This window comes from Triturus cristatus, chromosome 8, assembly GCF_964204655.1.
Source record: "Triturus cristatus chromosome 8, aTriCri1.1, whole genome shotgun sequence".
In the NCBI taxonomy this organism is placed as follows: Eukaryota; Metazoa; Chordata; class Amphibia; order Caudata; family Salamandridae; genus Triturus; species Triturus cristatus.
The window spans coordinates 879,337,425-879,365,195 of record NC_140591.1 but is presented as its reverse complement, the minus strand read 5'-3'; the positions used below and the strand labels follow the sequence as shown (position 1 = coordinate 879,365,195).

Sequence of the window (27,771 nt, the reverse complement as noted above, 5' to 3'; positions counted from 1 at the left end):
ACTGTGGTGCACAGTTTATGCCTAATGTGAAGCCTACTGCATAATGTGTTTATGCTATGATGTTTTAGAATGATGCCAAATGGTAAGGTGATATAATGCTGAGTACAGTATTTTGCCAGTAGTTACTGGTTGTGTTTTACATTTGTTACTAGTGCTTTCTAAAGGTTCTGACAGTGGACCAATTGGCCCTGTCCTGTATATATAATCCCCTTTAAATATTGCTGAGTGCCAGTTGGCACAGTGTATATGTGTGATTATATTTCTAATGTGTTTTGGATAATACAAAGGCTATCATTATATAACCTTGTGTGGAGTTTCGTTTTGTAGTGTGCCTAATGTGTTACTGCTGTGTGTGTGTGTTGCGCAAACGCTTTACACATTGCCTCTGGGATAAGCCTGACTGCTCGTGCCAAGCTACCAAGGGGGTGAGCAGGGGTTATCTTCAGTGTGTAACGCCCTTGCCCTGACTAGAGTGGTGGTTTCTGCCTGGCTTTGGCGCATGCCCTAGCCAACCAGAAATCCCATTTCTAACACCCGGTAATCCATTTATCTAGACCACTCCTGCAGGATCAGGGGTTCTGCATTCCTCCTGTTCTTTGCAATGCACTCTTCACTACCAAGAAACCAACTTCTTCTAAGGTTCTCTGTGAACTAGAATCTACCCAAAGCTCCATTATCCCCAACAATGATAAATTGGGGATCCATAACTGTAGTGGTGTGTAAAATGTTTGCTTGAGATTTGTGAATCTCTTGCTAATTGGCACTGGGGACCATGTCCAAATCATACGATAAAGGGAACCATCTGAGGCACCGCATCATTTGCACTTTGAATTTCATGCCCTACTCATTCTCCAGAATCTACTGGGGCTACAGTAAATCCTATGGGAACAGTCAAATTGAGTCAAGCATAAGTTGGATGGAATGGTCAACACTCTGACCACCATCTTGGCCTTCTGCCACTCATCATCCTACATCTCCCCAATATTACTCTCCCAGGACTCTTGTACACCTTTTCGGGACAGGGTGTTGAGCAAGAGCTCAATATTCTCTTTCTGTCTGTTGGTTCCATGATTACTTTTTTTGTAACAGATTATATTCTGACTGAGCTTCGAGGAGGGGTAGGTTGGTGTCTAGAGTGTGGCAAAGTTGCAGATATGCAAGGATTCGAATCTAAGCAACTGGAAGGTTTACCCAGTTGTTTGAAGAATAGGATATGGTCATGGTCTCATACATCCTCCAAAAGGAAAGATGTCAATTTAAGCTAGACAGACGCCCAGCAGTTGTGCTACTTGTTTTAGCCAATTCTCCACCCACAGGGGTATCTTGTCAATAAGTTTGTCTAGCCTTTTAATATGAGTAAGGAAGCCCGCGAGCACAGCACTGGGAGCCTTGTGAAGTGAGTGTGGGGGTTCCCCATGCAGTAGGTCTAGTGACCCTACTTTCTGAAGGATGACCAACTCTAGACGCCACCAGAAGTCATGCCTCTCCCCAAACAACCAATCTCCAATCGGGACAATCTGTGCTGCCCAATATTACTGCCCGCGATCAGAACACCTAGGCCACCCATATAGATGGGTAAAGGGTATTTGATGTAGGAGACTCTCAGGATCCTACCCGCCCAAAGGAACCGTGAGATCAGTGGCTGCAGCTCATACAAGAATGTGGAGGGAATCATGAAAAAATTGTTCTGGAGTACATAGAGGTTGGGGTGAAGTACTACTGTTTTATAGAGAGCCACTCTTCCGATTAAGTTGAGGGGCAGTCTTAGGCACGTCTCAGGATATGAGTATTGTTTGTATTGTAAGTTGTCCGGTGGTTGCGAGAGATATGAATCAGACGCAAGAAGGTACGCTGATGTAGGGTACCTGCACTTCTGTTTTTCCATTTCAAAGACTGATTACCATTCATCTGTAAAAAATGCAGGCAGATGACATATCTGTGCTGTGTTGGATGTATGTGAGTAGAGCTACATAAAGTGCCTTGTTTGATATTCTTAGTGTGTTTTAGGGGCTAGTGCTGTTTATAGTAAAATAGTAAAGTGATAGCCACTGATATTGTATACCTGTGCTATACTGGATGTACATATTTTATGTAAGTTCACACAGGCACTTACAAGTGATTATGAATAATGAACAAACATGATTTGAACACAAATAAAAGAAAAAACATTTTGAAAAACCATTATCAAGTATTATTTACAGATTCAACATTATATATAATAAATATAGAAATACTAAATATACAAAGTTATGTGTGCATTGATTTTTTTTGTATAATGGATGTAATAATCAGTTTCCAAGCAAACACAACAATTAATACACGTGAATACATTGCATAGAGCAATTCCACACAAATGTATGCAAAATACCTATCTGATGTATTCCAGACTGACATCTAACATTACTGCATAGTGATGTAAAGATTACTATCACTGTGTAAGAAACGCCGCAGAAGCACAGGGATTCTGTACTGGCAGGACAAAATACCATATAAAACATTTCTGAAATCATCTATCAAGCAGATTGTATGACCGGGGGTGGACTTTGTTTTTTTATTGGGTCATTACGTTTTAAAATTAAACCGCACGTTTCTCTAGGAATAACGTCATGATGTAGTCACTCTTACCTGATACGGGTGACAGCAGCCAACTGCTTATACTGAGCCTCTTCATTTTGCGGCTTTAGAAGTAGAAATTTGAGTTCCTCCTGAAGTCGATTTGATAATTTGCCGGATTGTGCATAATCTATAATGTCATACATTATTGTTGTCCTGGACAGGTTTTTAAGGGATAATTTTCTCCAGTAGTTGTCTCTACCTCCAAGGTAAGCAGGGGTCTCATCCAGGTTGCTCAAGTACTACACGGTAAGAAAGATCACAAAGCAACATATGTTTAATTTGGTAACATATAATTATGTTCATAATTCAATCCTTTCAATTTGGTGGTGCTAAAGAACTTGTCAGTGGATGCCAGGCAAATATGTGAATGACTACATTTGTGCTGATCTTTACACCAGAAGGACCTTAAAGCTGAAGCCAAGTACAGTGGTCAAATGATGGCAACTATAGCTGTAAGCAAAATAAAATAAATACAAAAGAATGACATACAGAAAACAAATGTGGAAGGTTCAACAATAATCCTGTTTGCACAGGCCTGCTCATTTTAGCCGATTACCAGACTCATCTAGAAAAAGAAGCATTTTAATAAGCGAGAATGCTTATTCATTGTGCTTCAGTGTGTTTGCATGTGAGAGTGTGTGCATGTGTTGAGGAATCTATATACAAAGCCAGGGGTTGTCACCGCAAGCACAAGAGGATCTGGGTACGCTGGTGGGACTACTTTGGTATCCTACATGATAACTTTCGTCTTAATCAGTGCTGCTTTCTAGCGGATGGTGCCTCTAACAGGACGTGCTATGTTATCATACTATTTTCTTTCATTAAATTAATAAAATACGTATCATATGAAAAAAAGAAAACAAGCCAGACCTATTGGCATTGTCATTTTGTTTTGTGCTGTGAGATATGTTGTCCTGAAAGCTAGTTTAAAACTGTAAAGGTGTTAGCTCCCAACTGGGAGGCAACATGAAATTAAAAATCTAATCTCACATGCAATAACGTCTGTACTATGTTGGTTTTCTTTGGCACAACATCCTCATTTGCAACATACCAGAACATCCCTCCCTCCCTCCTCCCCGAATTTCCACTGTTCTCCTCCTATGATGAACAGATGACTCAGTGTAATTGAGACAACACCAGTCCAGTCCTGGGCTTTCCCTTGACTTTCACTGTAATAACATCTGTCATGTAAGGCAGAAACACAAATCTTGATTTGACAGTTAAGAAAATAAACAAGCTATTATCACTTAGCCCTCATGATGTAACCAACCAAGAAACACAAGAGAATGGAGTAGCAAGTTAAAAAATAAACAATTTGTGTTGCTTGTGCTTCCGTTCAGGGAGGACCTGCCTGGCAATTCGACCTGGACTGTTCCTAGTAGAGCAGGGTCAAGACTGATTTGCATATGGCTGGGTCTAAACTGAGGTGGCATGTTGGGCAAAGGAACGATGAGTTGGAATAGTACAATGAGCATCTGCCAGTGTTTAAACTTAATGCAAGTATTCCTCTCATTACCTTTTGTGTGCTTGATAGGTTCTAATAGGTTGCATCACAAAATGCCTATTCACCCATTCTCCAGGGAAAATATTGAATACAAAATATTGTGATACAAAAATATCATGCCAAGAATATCGGGATGTAAAAAATATAAGCGACCGGAATATCAAAGGAAAGAATATCGTTTTAAGCGTTGTTTTTAATATCGTTGTTAAAATATTTAATTAGAAAATACAGCTGTATATAATATCACTTGCGTTATTTTGTGTGTATTTTATTACAGTGTCTGTGATTTTCTAGATTTACTACATTTTTATTTGTGTATTTAGGAAGATAATTTATTATGACATTTAATTTTTTTATTTTTAGTTGTATTAATGTGTAAAAATAATGTATATATATTTATTTTTTTAGTAGCTGGATGTTGGGCTTTTAGGAGATAAGGGTGAGGGGATTTTTGAAAAAGGTAATATTTAAATTTAAATTTCATGTTCATTTTTTAATGCTATGCAAATTAATATTGTACTAATTTTACATTTATTTTGTTTTTCTACATGATAGTTTAATTATTTCGAAAGTAAATATTAATTAAAGTTAATTTAAAAAAATCAAAATATTAAAAATAATATTTAAATTTATTAAAAATTGGTAACATTTAAAGAAAATCTAAAAGAAATTTAATGTAACATATTTGTATTTTTTTGCAAAAAATGTTCTTTTTAATATTTTTGTACATCAATTAAAAAAAATTGAATATTTTAAGGATTTGGTTTAATGTTGAAAATGATGTCAGTGTAAATACATTGTCTGAAATATTTGTAATTTTTATATTTACATTTTTTCAAATGTTTTTGAAATGCGGTCTAATTAAATTATGACAATAGAATAAATATGTATTAATGAATATGTATGAATGTATATTTTGTTGTACATTTATATGCTATCATTTATTCATTCACAAAAATTAAAATGTCATTATGAATTTTTACTATTTTTAATATTAAAATAAGTCCCTTTGTTGGGAATATATTTTCAAAAAGCTATAAATGCAATTTTTAAAAAAATATATTTTTAAAATATAAAAAACTTTTGCTATACTGGCGTCGCTTATGGAGCACTCCAGAATTATCTACTTATAGAGAGGAAGTGAGGGAAGTGGTAAACATACAGGGAGCAAGCAAAATCCCATGGTTGGCCCATATTAAAAACTCCTTAATTGCTATAGGAATGGGTGATTTATGGGCTAGTGCCGAAGATAGTTGCCCGACAACATCCAGGAAGGCATTGTTAAAAAACTATAAGGAATATAATCTCTCCTTATTGCAGGGGAGTTCCGTGACTGGCATATTGACAGCAACCTTCTTGGAAGTAAACCTCCAATATGTATTAGAATCTGCCATTGATGATCTACAGCCAGTCCTTGTCCAAAAGTTATATCTACAGTTTAGGCACTGTACACTTCCCCTACGTGCTTTTACAAATAAATGGGGAGGCACTTTAACCCCTTCGATGCGCATGACGGAGCGGTTCCGTCATGCGCATCGGTTGCGCTGTGCGTATGACGGAACCGCTCCGTCATGGCCCCGCCCGCGCAATAGAACCTTCAGCACAGCACGGTAATCCGCGCCGAAGGGGTTAAATAAGGACTGCCCGATATGTAATAATATATCTGAGACAGACCAACATGTATTATTCTTTTGCCCGGTCTACAAGAAAGCGAGACACCGATGGCTACTGCAGTTGTGCAGAAACCTCGGAACATCTCATTGCACACAGGTTTTTAGGATAATAAAATATGACACTAGTACGCCTATTGCGTATTCAGTTTCTCGCTATCTGTTTTCAATGTGGTGTGCACGCCGAGCTATTTTAAAGACTGGGCTTGCCAAATCAACTCACCCTACTCCTCCATTGTGATTGACTGCCTTATAAATCTGATTTTACTGTATCTTATGTGTCACAAATATGTACTTTTAAAATATTTATTGTATTTTAAACTTTTAAGGAACTTTTTAACTACATTACAATGTACATGGTTTTCACCAATGGAGAACCTGAACTGTTTGAATTATGTCATACTTGCTTTTTTAATTGTGCTTTTATGGCCTTGTTAGGCCGAAATAAAGTATATCTTGACTTGGACTTGACTTGATATTTAATTTAAAAATGTGCTTTTTAAAATAATTTTTATTTCTGGAGTTTGAATTTGTCTATGTTATATTTCAAAGTTTAGTATTATTAGCAAATATTAATTAAAACAATAAGTATTAATAGTGATAAAAATATGATGTTATATATTAATATTTAATTATAAATATATTGGTTTTTCAGTTTGGGTTATTGTATTTTTTATAGATTAAAAATTATGCATGAGTATGGAGTACTGATTAAGTATATGCACTTTTTAGTGCACAGCACTTGCCTGAACTGTTTTAGATTGCAGTGGAAATAGTAAATGTCACCCCTTTAGTGTCCAACACCTTCCCCAAATCGGTTTAGGATGGAGTGTGAATAGTAAATTTCACCCTTTAGTGGACAACACCTTCCCTAAATTGGTATAGATTGGAGTAGGAACAGTAAATGTCACCTCTTTAGTGTCCAACACCTTCCCCAAATTAGTATTCGGACACTTCATCGCTTGTTGCTGCCTGCTGCCCTGCCTTGCCCTAGTGGGACTCGCTGTCTCAGGGTTTCTATTCTCCAGAGAGGGGAGGCACCACCAACGCGCTTAAAGCGCTGCCTGGACCCCCGCAGCATGGGACACTTCGCCGCTTGTTGTTGCCTGCTGCCCTGCCTTGCCCTGCTGGGCTCACTGTCCCAGGGTTTCATTCTCCAGAGGGGGAGGCACCACCAACACATTTAAAGTGCTGCCTTTACCCCTGCGCAGCGGGACGCGCCCGGGCCGCACCCGGGCCGAGGGCAGACCCATCCTTGCCTGTCATTGCCCGGAAGAGGCCGGGCTGGGCCTCCACTCTAACGTTTGGCAGATTCTGGAAGCAGAAGGTATTGCTCTTTATTTCTCCTTGAGGAGACCTTTTCTTCTTTTTGTGACTTTGCTCCTCTGGGTTAGCAACGAAGACTGTCTTGAAGACTTTTCCCCTTAAGGGAAGTATATGATTGACTTTATAGTTATTGATATAGTTAGAGAAGGTTTTATAGCAGCATAAAACCTACCATGTGGTGCCTGTTTTATGGTTTAATGGTTATTGCCTTTTTCCTTGATTTGATTACTCATGTGCATTGTGCATAATTTTGCAGTTATAGCTACATTAGCTGTATCTTTTGCCCCAACAATATATAGAAGTTAGTATGGGTAAGCATAAAGCTACCAATGCCCCCCAGCTCTTGACACTGCCTGCACAACAATTGACTCATTTTTAGTGCGGGCGGTGAATGTAATTTCTAAAGAAATAGACATTGCGGAACGTCATCCATCTTTAGGAGCAGGGGCAGGAGGGGTTGTGATATCTGGGTCATCTATGACTAATGACATTGTGATAACAGCTTCCGAGTCGCATTTAGGAGAATCTCATAGCCCTTGTGCTATGGAAGGCTCAATAACTCCATCTAATCAAGAGTTGGCACCAGTTTCTTCAGCTGAGAATTGTGTTTCATCTGCTCTTCCCTCATCACGTAAGAGGAAAAGAAAGTGCAAGAAGGCTCCTACAATGATTGGGGGGGTCAGATGCTCATCCACCAGTAATTCCGTCACATTTTGAGGCAGTTACCCAGTTGAGCCCCCCTGCTGATTCATTTTGGGTACCATTAATAGCTGGAATAACATCTAAAATAGAGGATTTGCTAATACCCATTAGAAAAAAATCTTGATTACCGAAGTAGATAAAATGAAAACTCATTATCTTAATGTACCCAAGGAACATCTGAGGGGAACCGCTCTTGACACAATTCCACAAGCAATCACAACATTGAGGGGTCGATTCCTATCCGGGTCAGACAGCTCTCCGAGAGCTGTCCGTAGCCTTACCGTGCGACCGACACGTACCCGTAGCCAGTCCGTCCTGTAGATGAAGTACGATGCGCATGACTGCCAAAAACACGACCGACACGTAGGCTGTGATTCAAGCTCCATTCTCTGTCCGAGCCGTAACTCCGAGTGCCGAACCGAGTCGGCCGGAAGCAGTATCCATAGCAGTTTCCACCCTGACAAGTACGATGCGTACTTCCTACACGCCGGGCAGGTTGCCACGTACAGCACGTCACAGCATCCGGAAAACAAGCATATCAGCTACGATTCGCGCCACAACTCAATCTACGGCTACGAGACGGACCAGCTTGCAGCGGGTACGAGACGGAGCAACAAGCAGCGTGTACGACACAAACACATCATGTATTCCATCGCGCAGGTCATACCAGTACTCTACATCTATGACTGGATCATGAACCGACGCCGACGGCGCAGACGGTAAGTCAGACACCTACCGCACAAACAAACACGGACCCGCAAAATGGTACACACACACAGGGGATCCACATCCTGGCCACTAACAACAGGCAACCATAGGAGTTGCATGGCCAGCACCACTACCACCCCCACCCATAGGGATTATGTTGCCCATCACCCCTGCCACCCCCAGCCATAGGGGAACTGTTGCCCATCACCCCTGCCACCCCCACCCACAGGGGACCTGTTGCTCATCACCCCTGCCACCCCCAGGGCTTATGTTGCCCATCACCCCTGCCACCCCCGGGCCATAGGGGACCTGTTGCCCATCACCCCTGCCACCCCCACCTATAGGGAATATGTTGCCCATCACCCCTGCCACCCCCAGCCATCAGGGACCTGCTGCCCATCACCCCTGCCACCCCTACTCAAAGGGCATATGTAGCCCATCACCCCTGGCACCCCCACTCATAGGGCTTATGTTGCACATCACCCCTGGCACCCTCACCCATAGGGCTTATGTTGCCCATCACCCCTGCCACCCCCACCCATAGGGCATATGTTGCCCATCACCCCTGGCACCCTCACTCATAGGGTTTATGTTTCACATCACCCCTGGCACCCCCACCCATAAAGTTTATGTTGCCCATCACCCCTGCCACCCCCACCCATAGGGCAAAAGTTGCCCATCACCCCTGCCACCCCCAGCCATAGGGGACCTGTTGCCCATCACCCCTGCCACCCCCAGCCATAGGGGACCTGTTGCCCATCACCCCTGCCACCCCCAGCCATAGGGGACCTGTTGCCCATCACCCCTGCCACCCCTGGCACCCCCACCCATAGGACTTATGTTGCCCATCACCCCTGGCACCCCCACCCATAGGGCTTATGTTGCCCATCACCCCTGCCACCCCTAGCCATAGGGGACCTGTTGCCCATCACCCCTGCCACCCCCACTCGTAGGGCATATGTTGCCCATCACCCCTGCCACCCCCACTCTTAGGGCATATGTTGCACCTCACCCCTGCCACCCCCACTCATAGGGCTTATGTTGCACATCACCCCTGGCACCCCCACCCATAGGGCTTATGTTGCCAGCACCCCTGCCACCCCCACCCATAGGGCATATGTTGCCCATCACCCCTGGCACCCCCACTCATAGGGCTTATGTTGCACATCACCCCTGGCACCCCCACCCATAGGGCTTATGTTGCCCATCACCCCTGCCACCCCCACCCATAGGGGACCTGTTACCCATCACCACTGCCACCCCCACTCATAGGATGGGTGATGCGCCACACATCCATAATACTCTAACATTAGGTATGTCAGCAAAATACATCCCCCCTAACATCATGACAACATATGTAGTCTGTGACAAATGCCCATAACAGTGATTATGACTTTGAACATACAATGTAACTAACAGCACATGTGTGACCAACAAATGAGTGTGCCCTACACAAGGTAAGCATCACTATAGCACTGTGTCAATGTAAAAATAACACCCCCTCACTGTGTAGAACAAAAGTTAAGTGTGGGGTTCCAAACTGCAGCAGATGTTGAGCATTGTGGTGATGGGGTCTAAACCCCACCTCATCACAGTGACCAAAAGGTAAGTGTCATCATGGTCAAAGCTGCAAATAACAAACAGCATGTATGATCCCTGCTCCCAACGCATTAAACACTTCTGGGGCGAAGTAGTGGTTGTGTCCCATACCCACAGAGATGTGGTGAGGCTACCAGTGCTGTGAAAACATAAGACACTCTCGGCCATGTGCAGACAAGCACCACCCATGGGGGCTGACAATGCATACAGTGTACAATGACACAAGAGCAGAAGTTACCATCACAAAGCATACACACATCTCGAAAATAGACACACTAATCAAAACAACCTGTGTAGACTGTAGGTGTCAGCTCACAAACTCCCATTCCATGCCAGCAATGGCACCTAACAACCAGGATGAATGTGCAGAATGATGTGATATGACTCACAGGGACAGCAGGGAAAATCACAGAAACAGCATCCAGACAAAGGCCCACAACAGCAATACCAATGCACTGATGCAGATGCACAAACACAAACAGGCAACCTCACACTACACATCTGACACAACATGCGTGTGTGTCTCAGTATCCCCAGGCAACTACACAACACACAAGGGGGGCTGAACCACAGTGAGACAGATGTGGACACAGTGCCATACAAAAGTAACCTATCATTGGGCCCCCCTTAGTGGGCAATCAGGCTTTGTGAGATGAGAGGGAGCACAACAGACACATGTGACACAAGCTGGAATGAACACCAACTAACACAGCAAGAGACTGACACCCAACAGCACTACCATACATTGGGGTGACACAAGCATGCATGACCCCTCCACTGTGATGACAAAGGTAGATGTCGTACAAACTGGGAAACCCAGACATGTGTCCTGTTCCACAAACGTACATCACACCGACACAAACCCAAATCACTCAGCATGGCCCCTAATCCATGGACAAATGGGAGCTAGGGGACCATCCATGCAAACATTTACATCAGTCCACCCTCAACACCACAGACCCTGAACTGCAACAATGTGCATCTGTGAAGCCCACATGGACAAGTGACATTGCACATGCACCCATGACAAACACAGGAATGTTGGGAGGAACTAAGGTGCACAGACTCATCACACAAGGACAGTTTACAACCCTGGTGAATGACAGACATACTGCACAGTATGCGGTACATGGCCATGACGTCAAAGCTCACGTAACCTTCCGAATACCTGCCACAGTCCCAGGACAATGCAGAAGCCAAGGAGAACCACAAGGCACAGATGCTGACACCTGCCAACATTGCAGCCCTGAACCCGACAAGTGGGAGCAGTCACACACACATACACATGTCTCAATCACTGAAAGGTACAACCTAGGGACAACTACATGATATTGCGAATAAACAAGTGCCTTGGGGAACCCTGACTGTGTCCCATCTGTGTCTGACAACATCATGACCACTCAGAATTGACAAATCCCAATGATGAAACACCAATTAACACCAATTAACAGTAGTGTGTCATGCACCCACACATCTGGTAGCCCATGGCAAAGTAGTGAGATGAACACAGTACCACTCAGCAAGCATCAACAACAGGAACATATCAAGAGAACACTGTCTGTGTATGAAAAGGGATGTGGACACACACACACATGCTCATACAACACACACCATGGGCCCAGGCTATGTCACGGGACAACACACTTACTTGAGGGGACCCAACTACTGTGGAAGCCCAGCTGTGCCAAACATATTCACAGCATGTCTCACTCATGTCAGCAGAACACTTGGTCAGTCAGCCATCAGTTACCACACAATGAAGGCTCTGGTCACAACAGCCTGGGTACGGGAGTCTCCCCTAAGTCATCTGCACATACTCAAAACATATGTACAGCAAGTTGCACAGAGGACCAATGATGCCCACACCCGTAGGTCCAGTGGTGATGCGCACAAAGTCTGTGAAATAGACAAATTGGACAATGGGAAGCACATGATATGTGCATGGGTGCAAGCCAGAGATGTGACCATGCAAATGAAATGTTCACAGAGATGTCCACAAATAGTTGATCATGACACACCCAGGTAGCTACAAAGGATGACATGGATACCCACCAGAATAGGATACATATCTCATGGACCACATGGAGTACCTCACATCAACACATCAGTATTCAACATTAGAAACCAAGCATTACAGGTGCAAGGGCATGTTAAACATCATCAACCTAATGTACAGCTAAATCAAGTTCACAGAGATAAAGAAAAAAGCTTTATTCAGCATATTAAAAGTTAAACGTCCGTTCAAACAAAAGGCCAATGGCCGGTCCATTATCAAATGCCAAGGAGTGAACTAGAGTAACAACTGTCACACGTTGCTTGCCTGCACTGCTAAGGACAGGGGACATCCCCTCGGAGGGGCATACATGGGGGCAGGCCAGGCACCACAGGGACAGGATAAGGGCGCAGCAGAAGGAGGCAGTGAAGAGGTGGTGGATGCAGGCGAGACACTTGCAACTGCAGTGGAGCTGACTGAAGTGGTGGGTGCAGTCACAACTGTGGGGCACAAGTCAGATGGGGTGGGTGCCGGCACAACTTCAGTGGGCAGGTCAGATGGAGTGGATTGGGTCCCCACTGCAGTGCCCAAGTCAGACGGGGTGGTCGTGGACTCCACTGCAGTGCCTAAATCCATGTGAGCGGAATGGGGTGCAGGTGAGGTCGGCAGGACAGAGGGGGGACACGATCCCCACATCAGTGGCACTAACTGTCTGACCAGGTGTGGAGGAGCAAGTGGTAGGGGGGAGGGCCTTAGCATTTTGGGGATGGTGTATCTGTGGGTGGGGGAACCCGGGGCAGGGAGTGGCGGGGGAACCTCTGCAGTGGTGGCCTGGGGGATGGAGGACGGAGACTTTACCTTGGAGCTGCGTGGTGGCGGTGGTGTCTTGCTCTTCCGGCTCCAGGGGGACTTGCGGGTGGGGGTCTCAGTCTGACTGCACCTGGGGGAGGGTGTCCGGGTGTGAGGGGCACTCCCCTCTGTGTGTGGGGACGTCCTCTTCCCCTTGTAATCAGGATCTGCTGGGTCGGTGGGGAAGAGGCTAAGGTCACAGAGGAAGAGCTTCAGTGGAGATGGGGTTGCAAGTGAGGCAAGGGAAAGGGGCTGGGAGGGAGAGGTTTCAGAGGACTGCGGAGTGGTTGTGGATGACTGTGTGTGTGTCTGCAAACCAGCCCCTGTGAGTGTGGTATCAGTCCCCTGCGCTTGCTTGTATGCACGTCTAGCCCTTGGTTTGGGTGTTTGTGTGCTGCCCGTGTCTGTGGCTTTGTGAGAATGTGCAGGTGTGTGTGTGCTTGGGACAGGTAGGCTGCTAGGAATCGTGGGTGGTGCAGGGGTAGGAGGGGTACGGGACTGTTGGAGGAGAGACACTGCTGCCGTCAGGGAGGAGGCCATGGACTGATTGGTCCTCTGTATGGCAGACATGTCCAAGGAAATGCTCTCCATGAACGACACCAGTTGCGTCAACAGACTTGTGTGTGCATGGAGGACCTTCAGCATCGACGTCTGCCCTACATGGATCTGTCTAAGTAAGTACACAGACCCCTCACTCAGGACAGCAGGGGAAACAGGGGCAGGGGGTGCAGTGCCTGGCACAAAGGAGACATGCTCCCGAACACGGGAGCCTACAGGGACCTCTGGGATAGGAGCCGATGGGAGGGTGGTGATTGTGGTGGTGGGGGCGGTGGCGGGGACAGCCTCACTAGCTGGAGTTTGGTGGCTGCTGACACCCGCCTCCACAAGGGAGTCATCCTCAAAGCTGCTGTGGCCCTCAGCTGGGGGGGATGGTGCTGATGACTCCTCTGTGTGGCTCCACTCGCCCTCCGTGCCACTGGGTCCCCCCGACTCCTCTCCTTCTGTCCCTGTCAGGCTCTGTGGCTCCTCCTGGTCCGTGGAGCTGTCCCCTCCTGTGGCCGTGGATGTATCTGGATAGGAATAGGAAGTAAGAGAACAACATCAGTCACCTGCACTGACTGCACACACCACAGTGAGTACATCACATCAAAGGACAAGCCCTGGCATCATCAGCTGAACACAGCTCAAAGTGCCAACACTGTTTAGAATAAGACAATTGTCATTCTCAACATCAACCATGGCACACATATCCCTCCTTGACTTGCACACATATGTCTGTTGCATGTTGGATGCTAATACCCCAATGGCCCGACATATACCACCCACACATTAGTTGGACAAGCAAGTGAAAATGTAGGAGTGTGTCACTATACACAAAGCACATCTCTTCCTACTGACTCAGTACAGGTGTCCGGATGAAGGGTTTGGCAGAGACTCATTTCACATGCTTGTGATGTATGCCAGCAACACACACTATGATTTTCTCATGTCCTGATGGGCAATGCCACAATGGGGTGCATGGTGCACACTTGAACACAATGCAGGATCACTCATAGCAAGTTAAATGCCATGGGACTGGCATGCCCTGAAAGTCAGTCAACACTGTCTCCTGTCACAGGGGCAGGGCATCCAGACAACAACAGTATGCACTGTCTCACAATCATAGCTCAGGGGTAAAGCTAACTTTGCAGATGACCGGTGCACTTGCCCATCCCCTGCAGACAACATATCCAGGACCCAGAAGACCCCACATCATGCACATCAGACATATGAGTCTCTGCAAACACAACTCCCTGTACATTTACACATCACAGTCTGCCATGCATGTAACCCAGCTGCCTGAAGGACACAGTTGCATACACCATTGTGCGCTGTCAGATGATCACACACCTATATGTCACACAGGTCTTGTCTCTCACAGTCACATCTCAGATGTCCTGCTGACCCTCTAAAGCATGGACACCCCAGTTGTACGTAACAACAAGCCACACCATAATGACACAGAGGCAGACACCTGAAGGCACATGTCACTAAGCACAACCTGTAATTTGATACACAGGAGTGGGATTACAGAGTGTTTCTAAATGCCCTTGAGGAGGCATGACTTCCCAGGTCTACATGAAACAGTGTTTGGTCCTGGACAGTAGTCAGGTGGCTAAGCAAGTGTGACATACTTGATTTACATGCTACTGAGGCCCCAAAATTGGAGTCCTCTGCTGCATGGGTTTGTTTGGAATACCCCAGCCACATGTGGCGAGTCAGACCAGCAATTGGAACACATCTCAAGGGCACACACAGATCACATGTCAGATCTCAGGCATTGGGCAAACAATTGAACCACCCATGAAACACACAACAGAGCCAGGGGAACAGATGCTGTCCGGTAGCTGAAGCATAGCTGACTGCAGGGACACAGTGCCCTAGTGACACAAGCAACAGACTGTAGGGGCCACACCTGTGGAACAGATGAGGAGGGTGCATCACACAATTGAGGGACCTGAGTATTGGACTACAAGACCTACGTAATGTGGTAGTGTGACCAGGCCAAAAGACTGTAATTAGCATGTCAGACATAGTACACAGATTAGGCATGGACTTACCCCCTTCCTGCTGCTGTCTGGCCTTCAGCTGCCTATCCAGGTCCGGGAAGACCACCGCCAGGATCCGGAGCATGTGGGGGGTCAGGGTCTGGTGTCTGCCCCACCTGCGTGGAGGTGACAGCTTCAGCTGGACTCTAGCTATCCTCAGGGTCCAGCCCCAAAGGTCCTGCCACCTCTTCTGGCAGTTGCGGATCCGGCGCTCCCACTGAACGAACTGCCCGGGCGATGGTCAGCCATATCTCCTGCTTCTGGTGGGCATCAACCTGTGAGGATGACAAAGTTAAAAGTACATTAACACACATGCCCCATATTTGTGCTGCACACATTTGGAGATACATGTCATCATCACAAAGGGAAATGAGTTACACAGGTAGTGCAACCATGGGGAAGGACAAATCACCTGCATGTCTGACATGTTAACAATGCCTGGGTAGTTTAAGCTTGCAACAATGCACTTTAGCAGCAGGACACCTGTTCATTACATGTACCTACACACTTTGGGTGATGAAAGTAGTCAGTGAGAATGCTTGCCACTGGTGTACACACTGCTAGTACTGCTAGTCAGACAACATGCATAATTAGGAAGGCAGTGGACTGCACACTCACCTGCTCCCCTGGTTTCCCATAGAGCTTGCTGTACTGTGGAAGGAGCCCGTCCAGCAGGGCCTGGTTCTCCTCCTCAGTGAAGGCTGGTGCCCTCTCCAGAGTACGTGCCATAGCAGGAGCCAGAGGAGGCAGAGACAGCAGCAGTGGCAGCAGGGATGTGGTCCAGGAGCATGTAGTGCAGGCAAGTGAGCTCCCTGGGGGCCAGCCAGCCTTATATCTGTGCTGCAGAGGCAGAATCTGTGCCATGTGTCCCAAGTGATAGGTCCAACACGGTTGCATTCTATGAATCTGGCCAATCCATGGAAATGTACGACTCGTACACGCCTTCCGCATCGTTCAAATCTTCACCTTCATGAAACACTAGTAATTGCAACATTGTTGTAGGCATCCAACTGAATTTCCAGCGCACAACTCGTAGAAGTTTTGAATCCGCATCCGTCTCCATGACAGTCCAGAGCCAATGGGTGCGCCCGGCTTGGTCAACTGACTGTATAACGCGTATTTTGAAAATACACACACACCCGTCTCCATACGATTCAATGGCCAAGGTGTACGCCTGTCTCGGACCATGCATGTCCGACGCGCATGCATGATAGTCACACGCGTCGGACCGCATTGCAGTCAATGGCAAAGCGTACGCACGGCTCGGTCATGAACCGTGCAATGCGTACGCATTGTCACCCGCGTCGGACCTCATTGCAGTCAATGGAAAAGCGTACGCACGGCTCGGTCATGAACCGTGCAATGCGTACGCATTATCACCCGCGTCGGACCTCATTGCAGTCAATGGCAAAGCGTACACACGGCTCGGTCATGAACCGTGCAATGCATACGCATTGTCACCCGCGTCGGACCTCATTGGTGTGACTATTTGACAGATTCAACACACAATTACTTGCCAGGGACACCTGTGCACACCTACCACACTACGGCATTGGCCACACAGTGTCCCATGGCATGTAAGGCTGCATTCCCTGGGTGTTTGGGGGTTGCCACATTTGGTTTGTTGTGTAGCCACTCCCAGGCTGTGCACGTGTACATGGGGGCAGAATCCTTTTTGCGTGTGGTGCACATTACCACTGTGATGTGCAAATGTACAGTAATGGGCATGAGTCACGGACACAGTTTCATGTTGGATATGTTTGGGCTATGTTACATACACCCTGAGTCCTGAGGGTGATGGCATGTACGTCACAGTGAGACCTGTAGCCACAATACTGATGTGCACCCACAGTCTGTGTGCATGTTGTGTCTCAGATGTGTCTGATCAAATGTGCCAAATGGGTGACAGTCTCCACATCCATGTGGCATATGCATCAACCTTGATGGAGTGTGTGTTTCTAAGAGACGTACATGTAGGGCCTGCAGGAACAACTGTGGCTACTACCTGTGGGACTCACGCTTGCCTTGTGGTGTGTACGTGATATGCTATGCCCATGCCAGTGCCGATGTGGCAATACAGGGACCCTGGGTTTCTGCATGGCAAAGATCTGTGATGCCTGGGAGACATCAGGCCTCACTTGTCACTGTGGTGTGTGTTTGGAACGTCACAGCAGTACATAGGTCGGGTGACACAGCCAGATGATTGGCCATTGCACTACATGGGACTCATGTGGACATGTGGAATTGAGATGTGAGGTGATGGTCATGTAGGTGACCTATGTGTCCATGCCCAACATCACCCACCTCAGTACATTGTGTAATGTCATGATCTATCATGTGATATTGAGCCTGGTCATGGCCACATGGGTGGATGAACCGACAATCTTCCTTTGTTCATCTCTGTTCTGCAGGGCACCAGCTGTCCATCGACCGTTCCCAGACCTTGCAACCATGCAGGAACGCGACTGCATCTGACGGTACCGCTTCACCGGGCCACTGATTGAGGAGTTGGCAGAGCAGTTGGCGCCACATCTGCTACCTGGCCGGACATACCCTACAGCCCTGACCCCAGAGGTGAAGGTGATGGCAGCCTTGCACTTCTTTGCTACTGGTACCTTCCAGTACACTGTGGCTACTGCTGGTGGTATGTCGCAAACTATGCTTAGTCGGGTGCTATGCGATGTCTGGGAGGGGATGTTGCATTTCCTAGACCTGTTCATCAGGTTCCCGAGCCCAGCTGAACTCCCTGAAATAAAGGATGCCTTTTATACACTGGGGAGGATGCCGAACGTCATCGGATCTATTGATGGTACACATGTGGCCCTGATACCACCACAGGCACATGAGCAGGCATACCGTAACAGGAAACATTTCCACTCGATCAATGCTCTGGTGGTATGTCTTGCAGACATGTATATCACACATGTGTGTGCACGGTTCCCTGGTTCTGCGCACGATGCCTACATAATGAGGAGTAGTAGCATTGCAACGCTGATGTCACAGATGCCAGCTCAGCATGCCTGGCTTGCCGGTGTGTACTGACTGTTTATCATTGTGTGTGTTTGACAATGTTGTATTCCGCACTCCTACAAATCTCAGCTACTTGTTCATTTTTGTGTGTGTAGGTGACTCCAGATACCCCAACATGCCGTGGTTGCTGACACCCCTCCGGAACCCTGTGACACCAGCCGAGATGCGCTACAATGAGGCACATGGTCGGAGCAGGAGGGTGATTGAGCGGACATTCGGCCTCCTGAAAAGCCGCTTTCGCTGCCTGGACAAGACAGGAGGGGTCCTCCCATATGAACCTGCAAAGGTGTGCAAAATAATCCTTGTATGCTGCATGCTACACAACATGGCAGTGCGGAAGAAGGTGCCTCTCATCCAGGATGACGATGACGATGACCAACCTCTGGCACCTGTGGAGGATCCCTGCCTGGGCCAAGATGCCAGTGATGATGAAGATGAGGGTGACGTCCGCTCACAGCTCATCAACAACTTCTTCACCTGAATGTGAGTTCCCAGGGTTGTTATGTCAATGTATGGAGTTAGCCTGGAATTTGTCGTGGCTGCTCTGTTGCTGTTTGAGTGTGTCTGTGTGCCACTTGACTGGATGCTTGCAGTTCAGGTGGTGTGTACTCCACAATAGGGTAGTACTGCTAACTTGTTTTTGTGTAGGTTTCTTGCGACATGTTTTGTGCATGTGTATTGCATTTCTCTCCTGATCTGCTGTGCTTTTGACTGAGTCTTGTGTCTGCCCTTCACAGGGTAATTTGCTTGTTGTATGTAATAATAATTATACCATTAAGTTTACTTATTATTATTATTATGTTCAACACTGACCCCCAACACCCAGAATCCGACACCAGTGTGGGAGTAGTCAATTGACATCAAGTGATGTGCCACACACCCCCTGGACTACAATTCTCAGACACTCTGTGACAGTGTGTCCACCGTAAAGTACAATTGCCTTGCAACTATTTTTGAATAAACATGTTGCAGATGTGTAATGAACCTGTGCTATGCTTCGTTAGGTGCATTGTCTGACTTCCCACATCTAACTGACATTTGCTTACCTCACCTGTGGACTTGTTACCACTGACTGTGGATAGGTGGTGTTGTTGTGCATACCTATGTGTTTCAAGTCAACATCATTGTGTGTGATGAGTAACATGGCCATGGTGAGTATGTGTTGTAGTGCCATAGTGGTGTGTCTCCCTCACATGTGTCACATCACCATGACTCACCTAAAGTTGGTCACATTGTTTCAGTATTTGGCATGCACTGTGTTGTGTAGCAGATCGACATCTCCATGACACAGGACAATTTGGAATCACAACAAAGGCAAGTATGGTGTACCGGTGAGTTTATTTTCGAACATGTGTGAGGAAAGTGAACAGGATGGTGGGTGCTGTACATTGGTTTTGGAATCCAAAGTTCACATTAGAGTTGGAAGTGCTGGTAGCTGAAATGTCCAGAGTAAAGTCCACAGTCATCTGCTACATTGGCCCAACATAAACCCTCCATGTCATGTGGGCGAGTTGTGTGCGATTGAACAAGGCCCTGGGGGAAGTGCTGGGACATCTGCCCCTCACATGTCCTTCTTCGGACGACCCCTCTTCTTCCGGGGGGTGGGGGGGGAATCCTCAGGTGCAGGCCTCTGCGGTGCAGGGGACTCTCCGCCAGAGTCTTCCTCCCTCCCTGTGGCGCTGGCAGATGGTGTTGCAACAGATGTTGTGGCCACACAGGGAGGTGTGGACAGGTTTGTGTTGATCTGGCGGATGCATTGGAGTATGTCCCGATGCACCGCAGTAAGGGCATCCTGGTTGGCCTCCATGCGGGCATGGTGGGCAGCCTGCTCCTGTTGCATGTCCTTGAGGATCCCCACTACCTGGCCAAATCCTCCGGTGCTATCCTGGTACGCATCTATGATGCGTGCCAGTTGAGGGTCATCATGCAGTCCAGACCCCTCTGCAAGGCGCGCCCTCTGCCTCCCACCCCTCCCAGCACCCCTATCCACACGGGCAGGACCAGCGGCGGGACGCACAGGTGACACTGGGACCCCTTGGGTGGTGTTGCTGGTGGTGTTTGCTGTAGCTTCCGAGGGGTCCTGTGTCCCTGTGCTGTGGGTGTTCAGTGGCCTTGGTCTGTCCATGTTGGCGGGGGTGCCCTGTCGGTTTCCAGATGCTGGAGGCGTGGGTACAGAGGTGCAGATGTTGATACTGCTGGTGCTGCATGATGACTCAAACCAGAGAGCTCAGTGTCCACCAGAGTCTGGGCCTGGGAATCCTCTTCATTTGGTGCTGGGTCCCCAGCACCACCTGTGTTTGGAAGAGACACACGATGTGAGTTATATTTCTACATGCATCGATGGTTCACAAACATGACATTTTCTACTGTACGAACAGATGCCTGCCTGAACACTGCTTTTTCCCAGCTTGTCACAGACAGAGTTTGATATTGTTGTTGCCCATGTCCCTGCATGGCCTTGTGCTCCCCACAACAGAGCCCAGTGTCAGACATCCTGTCAGTCCCTTCCCACTCCCTGTGGGGCGAGTATGGTTCAGTTGGAACTTGCTGGGCCATGTGGGTGGGTGTGGATTGTCTGTGACTGTGACTCCCATCATACTCTTGGCTACACTCCCCTTCCCAGCATGCCCATACTTCCTCCCTCTTGACTCTGCTTCCCTGTGAGGGGGTGTGACAGCAATGGCAAGATGGATGACTGTGAAGTCCTGGTGTTTGTTGTAGCCCAGTTCCCAGCAGGGCCTTGTGCTCCCCACAACAGAGCCCAGTGTCAGACATCCTGTCAGTCCCTTCCCACTCCCTGTGAGGCGAGCATGGTTCAGTGTATGCTTGCTGGGCCATGTGGGTGGGTGTAGATTGTCTGTGGCTGCGACTCCCATCATACTCTTGGCTACACCCCCTTTCCAGCATGCCCATACTTCCTCCCTCTTGACTCTGCATCCCTGTGAGGGGGTGTGACAGCAATGACAAGATGGCTGACTGTGAAATCCTGGTGTTTGTTTGGCTACAAGTCCAAAGAGAGCCCCTGTGCTTCACACAGCTGCACCCAGTACGGGGTGTCTTTTGATGATGTTTCAAAGAGGTGTGAGTCAATGCATTCTACCCGGTGAGTTGTGTGGAGTTTGTGTTGAGGGGGGGGTGTGTCTCCACATGCTGGTAAGTATGGTCAGAGCTGTCAGTCCTCCTTCACACCCGGCCAGACATCCCACCATGAAACGTGCTTCCATTGTAGGGCGTGCAAGTTGTCTTTCAGGATGTCAGTCAGTGGTGTCCTGCTTCTGATTTGCACACATGCCCTAGCCGGGCCTTGTGCTCCCCACAGCAGGACCCTGTGTCAGCCATCTTGTCAGTCATTTTCCACTCACTGTGATGTGGGCATGTTTCAGAGAGGTCTTGATGGGCCAATATTGAGGGGGAGCATTATTTGTGACTACAAACCCCATCATGCTTTTGGATACACTCACTTCACCTGCATCCCCACAATTCCTTCCTGTCAGTCAGCTGCACTGTGAGGTAGTGTGTTTGTCGTGGCAAACTGTCTGGCAGTGTCTATTTAGCATTGTGCCACTGCCTTGCTCTATTTGTTTGCAGGTTGGTGCATGTCATGACACAGTTCAAAGTCACTATGAGATGGCAGGTATTGTGTTTGTCTGACTGGCATACACATCTTGGGTTGATTATCTATTGGTTACTGTAGCTTTGCTTGTGGTGCATGGTTTCACTGTCTCCTTTCCACACAATCACGGGTATGTTGTTTGTGTACTCACCAGGCTCTGGAATGTCTGTTAGCCCATGGACGCTCTCTGGTGGTAGGATGTCCCGCACCTTCTCCTCCCAGGTCCTGAAGTAGACTGGTTTGGCAGGAGGGCCACCGCCGGTGCACTGACTCAGGGCGTGATCTTTTTCGATGAGTTTCTTGACCCTCCGGCGCACGTCATACCACCTGTTCTGGATATCGTCCTTTATGCGCCTTGCTGGTGCTTGGGCGTTCACCTTGTCCACAATCCTCGCCCACATCTTTGTTTTCTGTGACATGGGCGTCCTTTGGACCAATGTACCAAACAAATGTGGCTCTACTCTGATGATCTCGTCTACCAGCACTTCTAACTCACTATCTGTGAACTTTGGATTCTTCTTTGGGTGGCATGGTGATGGGTGGTGGTGGTGAGGGATGTGTGTGTGAGGGTGCAAGTGAGGGTGGGTTGGTGTTGGTTTTGCTGGCTGTATGTGTGTGTGATGTTGGATGAGGTGCTGATGGTGTGTGAGTTGTGTGATGGGTGAGTTGTGAGTGTGTCTGTGGTTGCTGTGTAATGGTGTTTGCTGCTGGCTGTGTCTCCTGTTTGCAAGGGATGATGGTAGTGTTTGTAGTCCTTTATATATTTGGAGTTGTGGGTGTGTCTTTGTCCCAGTTTTTTTTTATTTGGTATTTATTGGCTTTGTCATTGCTTGTTTGGTCCTTTTTTTGTCTTTTTTTCTTTGGGTTTTGTAGACATGAAGGAGACGTTCATCTGACGGATACGGACACTGATGTTGTCTCGTGCAGGCTTCTCCGCCTCGTTCACGCTGCCTATATTCTGTGTTTCATACGCGTCAGTCACGAAGGTCTCTATAGCTTGTGGGCCCGGTTTTCTGTGCGTGTCGGTCGTGCGGCTTGGTCTCCGTGCGAGTCGGTCTGAGTTTCCATGCATTGCATCGTACTGAGCGGATCGGACATTGCGGGTACGGGTCGGTTGGGTTCATTCCGGGTTCGCGTCGGTTTTCCGGCCGGATCACTATTTTCCCTACGGCTCGGTCGTACGGCTTGTATTCCGTACGTGTCGGTTGTAATTCACACGCGTTGCATTGTACTGCACGGGTCGTACGGCGCTGGTCCGTGTCGGTCGGTATCCGGTCCGGGTCCGTGTCGGTCGGTACGATTTGCGACCGGAATCGGCCCTTGAGTGTGCTGGGGCCTAATATAGGGGTAACTAGATCATACCTGGGGGTCGATTATGATCTCGTCCGGAATGCATTCCGACCAATTCGGTTCTGGAATGCTTTCCAAACGACTCGAATCCGGGGAGTCAGACCGAGCGATTTTGAGGCATACGGATGCGATTCGGTTGGACTCCCAATGACTTCAATGGGAGCCTGTGTTCCGAAGAGAACACAGGCTCCCATTGACAAAAGGGGTGGTTGGGGAAAACCTTGCACCATGTGGGAGGCACCCCATGGTGCCTACCACACTGTGCATGCATGGGTAGGGAGGGGACCCATTGGTACCCCAACAAGCCCGATTCGGAGGGCCCGGGTGAAGGGGGGCCTGCTAATGGCCCCCAAAGTCAGATTCCAACAGCCGATTCGTTTCGGAACAACAAATTTGGAAAACCTGTCCGAATCTGACATCCTAATAACTCGGCTGAAAGCGCGCTCCGTAGACCGCTACGATTGGGCTCCGAATGACTCTTATACTCCCAATGCCTTTCAGAACCGAGTCCGACAGTTCAAACGCTTCCCAGCCATTGTAATAGCTCATTGGGAAACGTGTCTGGGTCGGTCCGAAAGGCGAGTTCCAAATCAAATTTGGATGAATCGAATGCCGTTCCTAGCCTTTTCGGACGACATCTTAATCGACCCCCTAGAGGGAACACAGGAGGCCGGTAGTGGGCCCGAGTTACACACTAGGGGTGTTGGATGCCTATCTGTCTCAGTGGCCCAGATAAGACATAAGTCGCTGCACTCCACTGCAAATAATAGCTACTCGATACAAAGCGATATTACTCACCCTGTGTCCCTGTCTGCAAATCAAAATATTGCAAGGGATATTGCTGGAAACAATATGAGTGATCACGTTGCCATCAATTTACTGCCAGAAGGATGCCCATATGTGGCAGTTTTAACTAATGTCCCACCTTTGCGGGCAGATCAGATAGAAACCCACGAGTTGCCAAAAAATAAAGTGGTACACTGCCTCTATGGAAATTGTCAATTCCCAGTAAGTGGTGCCCAACAAATCGTGCTTACCAGAAGAGTGAGTTGGGTTGGCCCTGTGAGAAAAACTAACTAAAGGGAACTGTATTGTAATCAATTTTAGGAACACATGCTGGGCATGAGAGGATATAATGAAGGCAAGACCCCCACTACCAATGGAATCAGTTATATCACTGCAACCCTGTTTTTTTTTATAGGCAATCCCCAATTTCAAATGAGGGGAGTATGAAACATAACCACTAACCATGTTTCAGAACAGTTATTATGTTAGCCCTTGGTGGTCTCTAATAGGTTTCAAGTACTAAGTGACCTGCAGGATATTGATTGACAATATACAGGGCAACATAGGCAGAATGATGTCATACTTTAATCTCTGTTTCCGCGTAGGGGACAGAGCCCCACCCCTGTCTATCCTGGTATTAGCGAACCGCAAATGGTTAATGCGGTATGTGCAAGTGCTTTGTATACCGTTCTAGCTATGAATGCACTGTGTACACGTTATTCTGCATCACTACGCGGGTTCCATTTTGGAAGCGGTGGCCATCTTGTGATTGCCCTCACATAGGCTATAATAAAGCAAATACGGGCCTCACAGCACATTTGCCTTTCCATGACTCTTCTGTGACCTGGGCAGCTTGGCTCTGCTGCCCCGGGTCAAACTGGTCTCACGAGCTCCCCTTCCTCCGGCCACCTGTGATTAGCATCAGGGCTTGACACGCCATAAAGTCCTTTCATCCCACACAAGCCTCTGGCTAATCGCTTTCACACCTGACTGTTCCTGCTTTATGACTTGTTTCTATCAACAGGAGCTGCCCGTGTTTTATTGGGGCCTATCGATATCTGATGTGGGATCTGAACCTTGCTGTGTAAATAATTGTGGGCTGGCTTAACTGGAATGTGGGATGGTCATCATGACTCTGCCTTTTCGTTTGTAATGTATACTTTAAATGACCATATCATAAACCTAGGAATGTATGCCTGAGGCAGGAAAAACTGTACTTAAGGAGAAGCCCGTTTCTATGATTTTTAGCAGTCTCCTGAGAACATACACGCTGTTGTACTTCTAGGATACCTGTAATTGGTCTGCAGCCAATAAATGAATCTTTGACTTCACCCAGAAGACTCTGTGTTTCTGTAGGTCTGGAACAGGGAGAACCCAGAAGTCATAGGGTGTGTGCCCCTGCACCGCTGGGTTTAAAATACCCAGTACTTCAGTTTGGCGCCCAACTCGGGACGATTTCAGCGGTACCAGTCCAAGCCAGAGGTTCGTGAGGAGCTTCGTGTGGAAATTCCGGAGGAAGGCCGCCACTTCATCGACCCCTGCATGTCGACGTGGTCCAAAAGTCTTTTCTGCGAGGTTCTCCGCGTCCCGACGGCTACGAAGGACTGCTGCCCTGATTAATCGACCTGTTTTGGACCCTTGACGAGTTTTGATAGAGCGAAACAATCGAGAGAGTCTTCTGGTGACGCCATTGATCATCAATATTCAGTTAAGTATAAGTGGAGCGTCTCCCATTTGTTTGGTATCCCTCGGGATCGTTTTGATTTGGAAATTTGGAGTTTGCAAACGCCAAAGCCAGAGGACTCGTGTATTCACGAGACTATCGTAATCGATAATCCTTTGACGTTTGGATCTAGACTAGTGAGCGAAGATGCCTGGTTATAGAATATTTGGTAGATTGTTTTGTTTGGGTTGTGGAAGAAATTTCCAGCTGGAGGAATCATGTCCGGTTCCTCCGGTTGGAACTCCAACTTATGACCTCTATGTAAAACATGGCGTAGGCCCCATTGCATATAACGAAGTATGGATCCACTACACCAGAAAAGACGGTGTTTTAAAATGGCCCCAAAATGGTAGTTTCGATACCGATATTTTAGATAATTTGGAAATTAAATTGTTTAAAAAGAAAGCCTGGCCGGCGATGTTTGATTCTTTCCGCTTATGGCGGAAGGAAGCCAAACAGAAGGAAATTAAGCTAGCGAAAAAGAATAAGAGAGAGAAAGGTATGACAGTAATGCAAGCAGCTGTACAATTCAGGGACAATGAGGAGGAACAGATGAATGAGCAATTGCATAGACAGCGTAAGCTAGGGATCGACAAATGTTACCCAGCTTTACCGCACTCTCAACAGAATGAGTTAGAAGAAAAGGAGAAAGATCCCCTGATGTCGCATTTGTTGAGTTCGCCACCCCCGTATGCTCAAAATGCCACGGCGCCTCCCCAGCTTGTGAATATGCCACCTCCAGTTAATATACTGCAAGCCTTGCCGCTACCGCCAGCTGCTTCGCAGCCGGCTCCTATCCCTATAGCGCAGCCCGCTCAAGGGCCGCCAGTTGTGTTTCCAACTGCCCCCGCGCTTCCTGCGACTTTGTCTAATTCAGCAGCTGCCTCCCCTGACACTCTTCCTTGCACCACTCCAGTACCCGTTTCTGCATCCTCTTTTCTCCCCTCTGTTTATCCCCCTGTTTTCGCCTCAACTTCTCCTTCAGCGCGACAGCGTTTAGCTAATGTGGTTACTACGTTAATGTCACCTCTCTTTGAGTCATCCGGTGCGACTCCTGGCTTACAGCGTAAGCAATTGCGCAGTCAATTGCCTAACCCCGATGAGAAAAAGGTAATAGATCGCATGGCGCGTAGATTGATTGTTTTCCCTTCACTATATGATGTGGAATCAGTTGTCAACGTTTTCCATCAATGGGATGCCCCAAAACAGAGGTATGTCTTTGAGAAAATGTGCGAAATTCTCTGTGAGGAATTGGATGATAGTGGTAAAGACCCAAGCCCGCAGGAGTTGTGTCGAGTGAGATTTGATTTTGGAACTGGTACCATTGTGGATCGCGATGTAGATAAAGCAGTTGCGGTTGTATTATCCTTCAGGAATGATGATTGTCAACAGTCATTGTTTGAACCTGATGTCCCTGTGGGAAAAAGGGTAAAAGCACGCCAATATCCGATGCGTGAGGTTCCCCCAGTTTGGAGACCTGCTGAACCAAATGCTAATCCACCTGTCTTAGCACATTTTCAGCGTATTTGGGTACATGTTCCATGGAAAAGATCTGAGGTGTTAGCACTTAAGCAGACATTGCCTGATCCCCGTAAAAACCCTACCGGTTATTATAAGGAGTTGTCACAAACTGCAGAATCCTGTGTAATGAATCTGGCTGATATAGATATGCTGTTTGGGAATGTGGTTCCACAGCCTTTGGGGGGATCCATTC

At 47.5% G+C, this 27,771-nt stretch overlaps 1 protein-coding gene across 1 annotated transcript in view; it reads right to left on the bottom strand.

Moving 5' to 3' along the window:
* C8HXorf58 (chromosome 8 CXorf58 homolog) overlaps window positions 1–27,771 on the bottom strand; it is a 714,653-nt gene that overhangs the window by 226,122 nt on the left and 460,760 nt on the right. The window contains exon 7 of the mRNA XM_085622411.1: window positions 2,626–2,855. Within this exon, the coding sequence (XP_085478537.1) occupies window positions 2,626–2,855 (230 nt within the window). The remainder of the gene's footprint in view (window positions 1–2,625; window positions 2,856–27,771) is intronic.